The sequence below is a fragment of the Sebastes fasciatus genome, chromosome 8, assembly GCF_043250625.1.
Source record: "Sebastes fasciatus isolate fSebFas1 chromosome 8, fSebFas1.pri, whole genome shotgun sequence".
Lineage (NCBI taxonomy): Eukaryota > Metazoa > Chordata > Actinopteri > Perciformes > Sebastidae > Sebastes > Sebastes fasciatus.
Genome location: NC_133802.1, coordinates 30,853,983 through 30,865,640, shown reverse-complemented (window position 1 = coordinate 30,865,640; position 11,658 = coordinate 30,853,983). Strand labels below are relative to the sequence as shown.

Genomic DNA, 11,658 nt, shown 5'->3' with positions numbered 1-11,658 from the left:
CTGCCTCTCGGTGGCGCTCAGATTACATCACACAGACACTGAAGAGGAGGAGGCCCCTTTACCGCAGATACGCTCACTTTCTCTGCAAGAATCCTAAATGATTTGTGATTATAACCTTCTTTAACTTCAGTAATCATCATTATTATCTCTGAAATTAAAGTAGATCACATAATTGAAGCTCTATCCCATGATGTGGATAAATAAGAAAACACAAAAACGTTTCATACTATGTTGTTTATTACATATTTCTGCCAACGCTTACAGCAACACGAGACCTTGTCAGATGCGACACATTGCACATACAGTACTGTCACCACTGCTCGAGGCAGAGCCGTACTACACTTACAGTAGCTCACACACTCAGTAGAGGACCAAAAATCACTACAACTCACGAGAAGCTAAACGGAAATCTCTCACACAGTTAACACGAACATAGGGACCGACACTATTCAGGAGCTAAAGCATAGTTTTGAGGATGAGTACTAGGACGTACTGTAGCTTTCTCCACGCCACAGAAACCGCAGACTTGGACCTTGGATTTTCACCGGTCATCTCTTCCATCTTTCTCTCTCTCTCCGGACAGGGCAGGCAACCTAGTGTGGCGTATATATGTGTGGGGGTTATTTTCTTTATGAGCAGTGAACACACAGAGGCCCGAGGAGTTAAATCAGCTCAGATGGGGTGCCTGAAGTTCTGGCCGGCGAAGCGGGCCTTGTCGCCGAGCTCCTCTTCGATCCTGGGGGAGAGAATGATGAACGTTTGTTAAAACAGATGAATCGATAGCCTGGGGAACATCTGCAATATTGTGCCTCTAAGGACGATGAACTCATACTGTTAAAAAAGTTCAGTGTAAAGAACTGTAAAGATGTGATCAAGCTTTTATTTAGAGTGCTTTCACAAGCCAACATTTAGTCCGCTTAAATTGAAATCCAGTGCGGTTTGTTTGGACGGTTATGAACGTAGTAATCGTACTCTGGTGTGGACCAAAACCACCGCTCTGAGTACATGCAAAATATGCTAAATAAAGTCCACAAAAATAGTGATTTTTATTGGAGATAAACTGAAGGAGAAGGAATTCATGCGCACAGTAGATCAGTGCCGAGTCAAAGAGAAAAAACTTTCACAGCAATATATCAAAGTCAGGTGCATAGAAGTGGCAGCTCTTGAGACAAAAAAATATAAATTCACTCCTTCGTACACGTTCCCCTATTTCTTTAATTTGGTCCGCATTAATTTTTGCACTTTGAAACCGAACAAAACTAAATAGAAAACTAACCAAAAGTATCAATTACACTCTAATTCGGACTCGCCAGACTATGGCTCGCCAGACTACAGACTACAGACTATGGCTTGTGAAAGCACCCTGAGCCATCAGAAGTGTGCGTATGTTTTTGGACTGGACTCACCTGAGCAGCTGGTTATACTTGGCCAAGCGCTCAGATCGGCAAGGTGCACCGGTCTTGATCTGGGGAAGGAATTAAATGACATATAAGACTCAATCTGTAATGTGAAAGCTACACGTTGTACAATTTGAAACAGTAGTGATGTCGTGCCAATTAATGTTAAAATAAGAATTAAAACTTATATTTTTACCTGTCCAGTGCAGAGACCGACCACCAGGTCAGCGATGAAGGTGTCCTCCGTCTCTCCAGAGCGATGGCTGACCATCACGCCCCAGCCGTTGCTCTGAGCCATCTTGCAGCTAAAAGAAAGAGACACATTTTAAGCCCCGTTAGCCGGCTTATATATGTAGTACTTCATTTAGTGTGATCACGCGGCTCTGTCATCGACACTCACGCATCCAGGGACTCTGTGACGGAGCCGATCTGGTTGACCTTCAGCAGCAGGCAGTTGCAGGACTTCTCAGCGACGCCCTTGGAGATGCGTTTGGGGTTGGTGACGGTGAGGTCATCGCCCACCACCTGGATGCTGGTGCTGGCTGTGAATTTGGACCACGCCTCCCAGTCGTCCTGGTCAAAGGGGTCCTCAATGGACACCACTGTTAGGATGAGAGTAACGGTACAGACATTCATGAATCCAACATGTCAACAACGTCTCAGAAGCCACGGATATAAAAAGTTATTATCTACAGCACTGATTCCCAGCCACTACTAGGGGTTGCCAAAACTTCATGGGGGGTTAATTAACCAGTTTATAAGTTGATCTGTACTGTTATTGTGATGAATTGAATATAATATGAAATATCCATAAAATGTGTCACATAAAAAAGGGGTCCCTTAAGGAAAAAGGTTGGTAACCACTGATCTACAGAAACCTTAAACCTGCAATAACTCATGTTTTTGACCACTTGATGGCAGCAGAAACCAGCCGCTAAATGCTGCTCTATGTTCACCAGCCAGCTGCTGACTTTAACAGTAGTGTACAGCGGTTTTCTGTTTTTAATTTTTGCTGAAAACAGCCGCCTACTGTGGATGAAAGAGATGCTTATGAGAGCAGTGAGTGAACCAAAACATTACATTTGCAGACACGGACAGCGTATGTACATATGGTTCTATTTATACTATATTGCATAGGCCCATTATGTTGTTTGTATATGTCCTCGCATGTATTATCTGAGTCTGTCCTTCATGCTTTGTCTTTATCTGGTTGTATTTAATGTATCTCTATAATATCTTTGGAAACAGTGAGCAGTAGGAGTTTTGTGTTAGAAACCCACCGGGGTAATCTTTGACAAAGCTCCTGTAGAGGTCAGCCAGCTTGTCGGGGGAGATGTAGCGGCTGGGGTCGTCGGGAGACTTGAAGTCCAGGTCGTACTTCCCGCCCTTGTAGAACTCAGAGGCGGCCACATCCATGCCAATGACGATCTTGTCGGTGTAGCCGGCCTTGGCAATGGCGTTCTTCAGCAGCTCCAGAGCTGAGACAGAAAAACAATGTGACAAGAGATGAAGCTAATAAAATCTAAACAGTCACTTTTCGTAAATGAGTCACCACTTAAGACTCTGCCGGTCCAGTGGGGCATTTCTGCCATATCAGCAGCTTGACCTGACACTGGAGTCAGAGGCTGGCAGTCAGGGCATTCGTTACGAAGTTGAGACCTTAATTTAGAAACCATATGTCGGCCAAAGAGTGACATGATAACTGTAGTGCTTCCCTGAGAGGTCTAAGAATGTAATGCTTTCAAGACCCTTTTGACGAGTCGTACAGTAACAACTCTTCCCTCAAAAATGACAACAACCCAACAACAGAGTCCTAAAATAACAAGCAGGTGTCGGCTTGTAATGAAACTGTTATTGTTAAACAGCTCGGATTTAATGTTTCCTCTCACCTTCTTTGTTCTCCAGGATGTTTGGGGCGAAGCCTCCCTCGTCTCCTACATTAGTGGCGTCCTGGCCGTACTTCTCCTTGATGACGTTCTTCAGGCTGTGGTAGACCTCGGCACCGATACGCATGGCCTCCTTGAAGGTGCTGGCTCCAACGGGCAGGATCATGAACTCCTGCATGGCCAGCTTGTTGCCAGCGTGAGAGCCGCCGTTGATGACGTTGAAAGCCTGGAAGGAAGCGGAGAGAGGATCGCCTTTCAGCCTTAATGGAATCACGACTGAATTAACGACTCTTTGGATCAAACATTAACGGTTCACGTCTGTTAGGCCTATTAGCAGTAAGAGGTCTCTAGAGGTAATTCTCCGTCATGCTCACAGGGACAGGGAGGATGACTTCAGGGTTGCCAGCCAGGTCAGCGATGTGGCGGTAGAGGGGGACGCCCTTCTCTGCTGCACCAGCCTTGCACACAGCCAGGGAGACGCCCAGGATGGCGTTAGCACCAAACTTAGCTGAGGGAGGGTACACACAGATATTTCAATATATGAAATATGATGTCTTCTGATATCTATATTCTTCATTGAGTATTTTCTAAACTAATTAGGCAAAAAAAATCAATAAGGCATAACCTTGAAATAAAGTAGGTTATAACTGACTTTCCTGTTGCATAAATGCATAAATGCACGAGTGCCTATTGATGTTTCTGTGGTATTTTATTCAATATTCATATTTCTGTCTGTGTCATAAATTACTCCCTCGTCCACTCATTCATTACTTCCTAAATAATAGACACTCAAAAGTATTAGTATTAGTAGTAGTAGTAGTATGACTCAGCAGTCAGTTTAGATTCCTGGCACTAATCAGTCATTGTCAATTTACGACAACACTGACAGCTCTAGAGTCGCACAGCAAGTTTCCGTTTCACATTTATACATAATGTGAATGTATATACAGTATCTATATACTATATATATATATATATATATATATAGTATGTATATATGTCCTTAGGTGTCCTGAAAGGCACCACCAAATAAAATGTATTATTATTATTATTGTTATTATTATTATTATTAATAAGTCATCCACGTCAGGTGTGCATAATAAACTACAGGTAATGAACTTTTTTTTTAACAAAGAAATGTGAAATTATCGGTTATTGTATCGGCCATGAGAAGCAGGTAATTCTCATCAAATCCATATTGTGCATCCCTAATATACTGTACATGTACATGAAGAAGCGTCTTACACTTGTTTTCTGTGCCATCCATGTCGAGCATCAGCTTGTCGATCTTGCCCTGGTCCTTAACATTCACATCCTGGATTTGGATAAAAAACATGACAAGTTATATTGTACGTTTGGAAATAAAAGATTAACTTGGTTTAATTCTGACTCGATAGTTTAGAACAACACACTCAAATAATGTTAGAATGATCACAGCATGTATCTGATAATGGTTTATAGACACTTTAGATCTATAATTGTTAAAAATGCAAAGGTCAATGTAAAATAGAAACAACAGCAGCTCAACATGTCTTACCGCTTGTTTTAAAATCATACAGTTAGTCATTTCGTCAGTACTGCTGCCAATGCTACCAATATATTTGTGTAATTATTTTCAAGATATATAAATAATTAAATCAAGAAGCTGATTCATTGATTTGAGTTTTTTAACATAAGCACACATTAATATTAGTCAAACAATAAATGGTCCTACCTTGCTAACCAGTGCAGGTGCAATTGTTTTATTGATATTCTCAACCGCTTTTGAGACACCTGCAAGGGACAAGCAGACCATAACTGACCCAGAGGACAGCAGAGGACCATGCAGAGCAGGCGACACAGATGACCACAGAGCATCTCATCCAATGGATGAATGAGTAATTCTGACAAGTAAAATATTATTTAGCTGTCTTTGATTGTGCTCTTTATTATTTTTAGATCTGTGAACATCTGTTTGTGCCCGTCAAGGTTAGTTTCCAAAGGCAAAGCCATTCTTCATGCTGCTGCGCACGCCGATATGTAAGAGAGTCATCCTGTTATCTCACACTTTATTTACCTGGTTACACAATGCAGGGGCCAAGAATTCATTTACATATTTAACTGCTCTTTTGACTCCTAACAGGAGGAAGAAAGATGGAGGAAATGAAGAAGGAAGAGACGACAGAATATATATAGTGGTGTTGAAATGACATGAAAGATAGCAATAGAACAGAGATAACCAGACAGTTTATAGAGGGGGGAGTCAGTGAGGACGGCGTACCTTTGCCCATGTAGCGTGTTTTGTCATTGTCACGGAGCTCCAGAGCCTCGTAGATGCCGGTGGAGGCGCCGCTGGGCACTGCAGCTCTGAAAAGACCTTGGAGACACAGAGGACATTTTGCATTCATTTCCTGAAGTGCTGAGTCATGTCCAACAAGACAAACTGCAGTTTGATCAATATTGAAATGGAATTGTCCAGGTCAGGCATTACCATGACACCCATGACTGTAAACTATGTGATTACTATGTGATGTTTATACATGTCTGATAGGGCATTAAGAGCAGGACGAGCTGCTTGGTATTTAAGGAGCTACAGCATGTAAAAGGCACGAGGGGACCCCATCCAATCAGCTAAAGGCACTCCCACTGTCCATCGTTATTCTGTCCACAGAGAGAATTAAAGCATGTGTGGAGGGAGTTGTACTGGCTGTGCTGCAGAAGGCTGTGATGTAACAGGGAGAGACAAGCTGCCAACTGAGCATGTGCAGTGCATTTGTGGAAGGATACCAAGGCTTCACCTTTCAGAACCGGAAGTTGGCCACTAGACTAAGGTTGTGGACTTGCGACAAAGTTAATTTGAGTTTGCATGAATGGGGACACATGCAACATTTTCAAACATGTCAGGCACTTCAGCATCGGCTTCACTTCTCAGACGCGGAGGTTGCCCACGGATGCCAAGCCATTTTGGATTCAACCAAGGGGGGAGAAATTGGGGATGAGCAAAAATCTATTCAGTTTGCTCAGTGGACCGGCAGAAATGGTACGAGTCTGAGGGGATTTAGGGATTAGAGACAAGAGGTTTAGCAAATCATCTGCATCAAGACATCACCACCTGGATGCAGCTGAGGGAGACGGTGACAGTCCGTCAGGATATAAACTGAGATGTATCGTATTTTATTAACATTTTATCTGGATGAAAACCAAATAAAATCAAAACTAGTAGCTGTAAGAGTAACAGTGACTCTCTAGATTACCAGAGCGATTCATCTTACATCATTCTAACAACAAGCATCGGAGGTTTTCTAGCATGACTGTGACCGAGAGGCAAGCTGGTTACGTAACACAGAACACATTATGACAGACGTGCTCTGGGTGCAGCAGCACACCCGCTTCGGTCTGTGCCGTTAATGATGCCAAAACAGGCCTGCTGGCAGACTTAAAAGGGAATCCTGTCAGAAAAAAAACAGGAATGAAAAGGTGCTATTTACAGTAAACTGGAGCACGTTTAGCAAAACAACCGAATGAAGAGACGACAGGGCTGCAGAACAGAGCAGTCGATATCCAGCCGATGTGTTAGAGGCAGCGCAGACACTCACTTCCATGTCAGTGGTCATTCAGGTTGCTTCATTAACATTCTCAGGACATTTCTTTGGGTTGAGCTGCTCCTTTGTTTTAGCTCTCAGAACAGAGCAGCTCGCCAGAAAACTTCAATCACAGTCGAGCCATTAGTTAATTGAATAAAACTGTAGGCAGACGTGTCAAACACTGCAGGGTTTACATGTTTTATGCTCAGCAGCATACAATCAGGTGAAGGGGAGGGAAGCATCCTGTAGATTTACTTTACACGACATCTCTACATTGAAGGGCTGGGACGACGCGATACTTGGGTGCCGATTCGATATGTATTGTTATTTTTAAGTATTGCAATTCGATGTTGCGATTTTTGTTAACTTTTTTAACACTAGACTATGGGAAAAATAACCTGTTAAACAATGGTTGCGTCCAAAATCACATACTATGCACTATATGGCTAGAGTGAACATGCTGGCATCGTATAAAACTAAAAAATCTAAGGAATACATTGGTACCAACCATGTCATACTCGCTAAATAACGCTCCAAACTTGTACTAAATTGTGTTGAGGAAAAACTGGCATGGCCATTTTCAAAGGGGTCCCTTGACCTCTGACTTCCAGATATGTGAATGTAAATGGGTTCTATGGGTACCCACGAGTCTCCCCTTTACCGACATGCCCACTTTATGATAATCACATGCAGTTTGGGGCAAGTCATAGTCAAGTCAGCACACTGACACACTGACAGCTGTTGTTGCCTGTTGGGCTGCAGTTTGCCATGTTATGATTTGAGCATATTTTTTATGCTAAATGCAGTACCTGTGAGGGTTTCTGGACAATATTTGTCATTGTTTTGTGTTGTTAATTGATTTCCAATAATAAATATATACATACATTTGCATAAAGCAGCATATTTGCCCACTCCCATGTTGATAAGAGTATTAAATACTTGAAAAATCTCCTTTTAAGGTACATTATGAACAGATAAAAAATGCGTGATTCATTTGCGATTAATTGTGATTAACTATAGACAATCCTGTGATTAATGCAATTAAATATTTTAATCGATTGACAGCCCTACTAATAAGGTTTCGGACATACTAAAAAGTCTCACATACTGTTCTGGCGTACTAAATAGCATGTTAATGTGTAGAGGCTGAACAAGCACTAAAGTTTGATTTATAACTATGGTCTTCTGTATCAAGTTGTACCACACTTTATAAACTCATGAAATAGATGAAAGGATATATATTATTAATGATACAGTACCTTTCTTGGTGTACAGGTCAACCTCCACAGTGGGGTTTCCACGGGAGTCAAAAATCTCGCGAGCGTGAATCTTCAGGATGGACATGGTTCTGGATCTGCAGATGAAACGACAGAGAAGAGACGTCAGTAAAGTTTTATTCCTCAAGGACGAGCAGACAGACGGCGGTAACTCTGTTACTTACTGAATTAAAGCTCCAAGTCAAAACGGTGAGTTGGCAATAATTCAAATGCTCAATGACATAAATGTAATCTAATTTATAGCTCAAGTTTGGAGGCAATAAACCATCTAATGGATTCTCTAATTAAACATATATGTGAGCCGTGCACAGCCCCTGAACCGACTGACGGAGGCTGGCCAACAAAGCAGATATATTACTCACAGAAAGGCGTGGCTTCTGCAGCAAAAAAAAAAATCTCTGCAAGTCCGTTCAGTTTACTCAATATATCAGATTAGGACACAGCGTTGCACAAAGCTTGCAAAACTGAGTTGAGTCAAACAGGGAACTTTTGATAGCAGTAGTGAAAGGTCACTATAAGCAACAATAGGTGAATGACGTTGCACAATACATGCTTGGCTTCTTTTTGTCCCAGTTGTACTGTACTGATACGGGTTAAAGGCCTGCTGTAATCTCACGGAGCCTCCGTTATCTCTGCAAATTCCAGTAGTGGAGGTCAGAGATTGTTTTAAACCACACAGTCTGGCCGTGACGCCTGCTGAGCTATTGATTTTCATTTGCTTTATCTAACTTCATGCACTAACTTGCTCATCTACCCTCTGCATGCATGACTGAACTTTGAGTACAGCCTGCATAGTTATAACTAGAGTCCCGAATCAATGGAAAATCCTCCATGTCTGTGTGGAAACTTACCACAGGCTACAGCCTAGAGGCAGAAATCACCTAAACACCCACACTGACCCTCTTCTTTAGCTAAATGGAAATATTTGACACTTCACTGGGTGTTGGACATCAATACTAATACTATTGACTAATTGTCCATTAAAATAACGTTTTTACCAAGTTTAGCCTGTTTTATCTGGGCAAAGTTCTTGTAAAGTTGTGTTTAGATAACATTTAAGAGTTTGGGCTTCTTTTGTTAATATAAAAACAAGGAATTTATAGAAAAACATGTTAAAAAGCAGACAATAAAGTATTTTCTATTCTATCTTTTGAGATAATAAACTAAGTCTCGTTGGGCTTTGGACTGCTCGTCGTACAAAAAAAGCTATTTGAAGAAATTGTTATGTATATTTTTAACTTTTTCCTGACATTTTATAAACCTAATGATTGATTGCTTCATGGAGAATGTATTCGGTATATACTGTATAGTAGCCTACATACACTATATTTCTGTCATGGATGTCTCCATGCACAGTACAGTAAACTTCTTTCCTTTTTTTTTGCCAGATCATTGCAAACGTGGAGAGCAAGGCTGCACAAAATGGCCCCCAGATAAATAAATAATTGAGGATTGATACCTGATATGTGTGTCTGTGTGTGTCTGTGCATGTTAGTCTGGCTTGATCCTCAATTAGGCTACATTAGAAACTGCCAGCAAGGCATACATGTGTGTTAATAATCAGTTTAATAAGTATTCATTCAAAATGCCTTTACAGTAATAATAAACTTACAATCTATCTAACTGAAATGACTTGTTAAAAGTATCTTCAAGTAGTCTGTTAAGTAGAGAAATTACTATAACCATCACAAAGAGACACACTGTCTCTTTTGCTTTAGGAAACTGGGCTATTTTCACATTGACAAAACCATGATTAACCTTATTTTATCGTGCTTTTATTGAATCAATTTGGTCTTTTTCTTTGGTGTCATGGTTTGGAAACTTATCTTTAAAGACAGGTTTAGTGTCTCAAGGTGTAGAACTATGACGGAGTAAATCGAGAGAATAAAGTCAGAATATTATGAGAAAAAAGTCGCTATTTAATGAGAATAAAGTCATACTAATTCAAGAAAAAAAGTTGTAATATTAAGAGAATAAAGTCATAACTTTACAAAAAGAAAGTTGTAATATTACGAGAAAAAAGTCATAATTTAATCAGAATAAAGTCATACTATCTCAAGAAAAAAAAGACGTAATATTACAAAAATAAAGTCATAACTTTATGAGAAAAAAGTAATTTCCTTTCATGTATGTATGTGAGCAGTATTTTGATGTTAAAGTTGGTTGAGGTAGAGCAAATTTTAACAATACTACTACTACTACTACTTTTACTACTACTAATAATACTACTAGTTCATATATAGTTGTTTATCTATAAAAGTTTGATCTGCATAGTCATTCTAGTCGTCAGATTAATACAATATATGCTCCTGAAATAGGAGGTTGAAGTATAAAGTAGCATAAAATGGAAAATAAGTACCTCAAATTGTTCTTAAGTAAAGTAAGCTGTAAAATGTACATCAAGATGGATACCTTGTCTTTTTAACTGCAAACTAAATGAACTTCTGGGTACAAATAAAGTACCCTGACCAGAGTGTAATATACTACATTCAGTAATTTTCCTACAGCCAGTGGACACACCCCCAAGTCTGCTGCAAGCAACTGGTGATCCAGCAGCATGAGTCCTAACCAGCCCAGACAGTGTCTCTCACATACCATCACGACCTCTAAATATCTGCACAATAAAGCACATTAATACCAGTTAATATAGTTTAACACATGGAGGAGACTGCTGGGAGTTGAACCTGCAACTTGACGCCCCTTTTCTCCCTAAATGGAGAGAGAGAGAGCCAGCTGACGGTTATAAATAGACAGAGCTATAAACTACCAACATCATACAAGAAGACACATAAACCACCAACTGACTGATGAACAGCTGTTTATAATCAACCATATAGCAGATGAGAGGATGAGTAACATCATGTACACATTAATAAAAGAAGATACTAGTTTATAATAACAAATGCTGATTTAGAGAAGGCTTGTAAAACAGTAATAACTGTTGTAATAAACACAATTATCCCATAAAAGGCAGTAATAAGGGTGATAAAGTTACCTCTTATCTGTGTGCAAGGACGGTGCTGTCTGACTCTCTCGTGCAGGCAGAGAAGACGCTCGTGACGCTCCGGACTCGATGATAAAGTGGACGGAACCCGGAAGGAACGCAGTAGTGATGGGAATTACGGCTCTTTTTAGTGATCCAGATCATTTGGCTCAGCTCACCAAGAAGAGCCGGCTCTTTCGGCTCCCAAACGGCTCTTCGTTTTCTGCCTTTTATGATTCAGACAAATTTAGCGCAGTTTTGACCTATGATTAGTATGTGTGCACATATATCATCATCAAGCGGTTAGGCTGTAAATGGACTGTGTCCCCTCCCCACACACACACTCACATCCAACCCCCCAGCATTAACACAGAAACAGTTTTTAAAGCTTGTAACATGTCAAAGACAATTTTTGGAACAGTAATGCAAACAGCATTTTACTATGGACATAAATGCACTTTTCTCTGCTGCTAAACACGACTGCAAATTGTGTGAAATTGTGTCTGAAACGTTTACTTATTTTAAAAAAATGTTATTGTTATTTTTAGGTAT

At 40.5% G+C, this 11,658-nt stretch overlaps 1 protein-coding gene across 3 annotated transcripts; it reads right to left on the bottom strand.

The window, feature by feature from the left end:
• Nucleotides 1–219: 219 nt before the first annotated feature.
• On the bottom strand, nucleotides 220–11,269 carry eno1a (enolase 1a, (alpha)). Of its 3 annotated transcripts, none has more exons than XM_074645053.1 (12): nucleotides 11,119–11,269; nucleotides 8,106–8,200; nucleotides 5,544–5,639; nucleotides 5,340–5,398; nucleotides 4,529–4,598; nucleotides 3,658–3,791; nucleotides 3,287–3,509; nucleotides 2,678–2,875; nucleotides 1,798–1,999; nucleotides 1,594–1,702; nucleotides 1,407–1,465; nucleotides 220–736 (listed from the first exon to the last, which is right to left on the bottom strand). In XM_074645053.1, exons 2-12 carry the CDS (start codon nucleotides 8,188–8,190, stop codon nucleotides 673–675), a joined length of 1,299 nt encoding a protein of 432 aa, XP_074501154.1. In that variant the 5' UTR covers nucleotides 8,191–8,200; nucleotides 11,119–11,269; the 3' UTR covers nucleotides 220–672. The 3 variants fall into 3 exon arrangements, with proteins under 3 accessions (XP_074501154.1, XP_074501152.1, XP_074501153.1); XM_074645051.1 differs by lacking the exon at nucleotides 5,340–5,398 and adding an exon at nucleotides 4,998–5,056 and having other exon boundaries at nucleotides 11,119–11,268; XM_074645052.1 differs by lacking the exons at nucleotides 5,340–5,398; nucleotides 11,119–11,269 and adding exons at nucleotides 4,998–5,056; nucleotides 8,288–8,454.
• Between the last annotated feature and the right edge of the window lie 389 nt (nucleotides 11,270–11,658).

Bases quoted from the DNA above. Each gene is read 5' to 3' on its own strand.
- eno1a (XM_074645053.1), bottom strand. From the start codon at position 8,190: ATGTCCATCCTGAAGATTCACGCTCGCGAGATTTTTGACTCCCGTGGA. The intron at 5,399-5,543 runs GTACGCCGTCCT...TCCTCCTGTTAG, and splicing joins AACACGCTACATGGGCAAAG to GAGTCAAAAGAGCAGTTAAA. The intron at 3,510-3,657 runs GTGAGCATGACG...GCTTCCTTCCAG, and splicing joins AAGTCATCCTCCCTGTCCCT to GCTTTCAACGTCATCAACGG.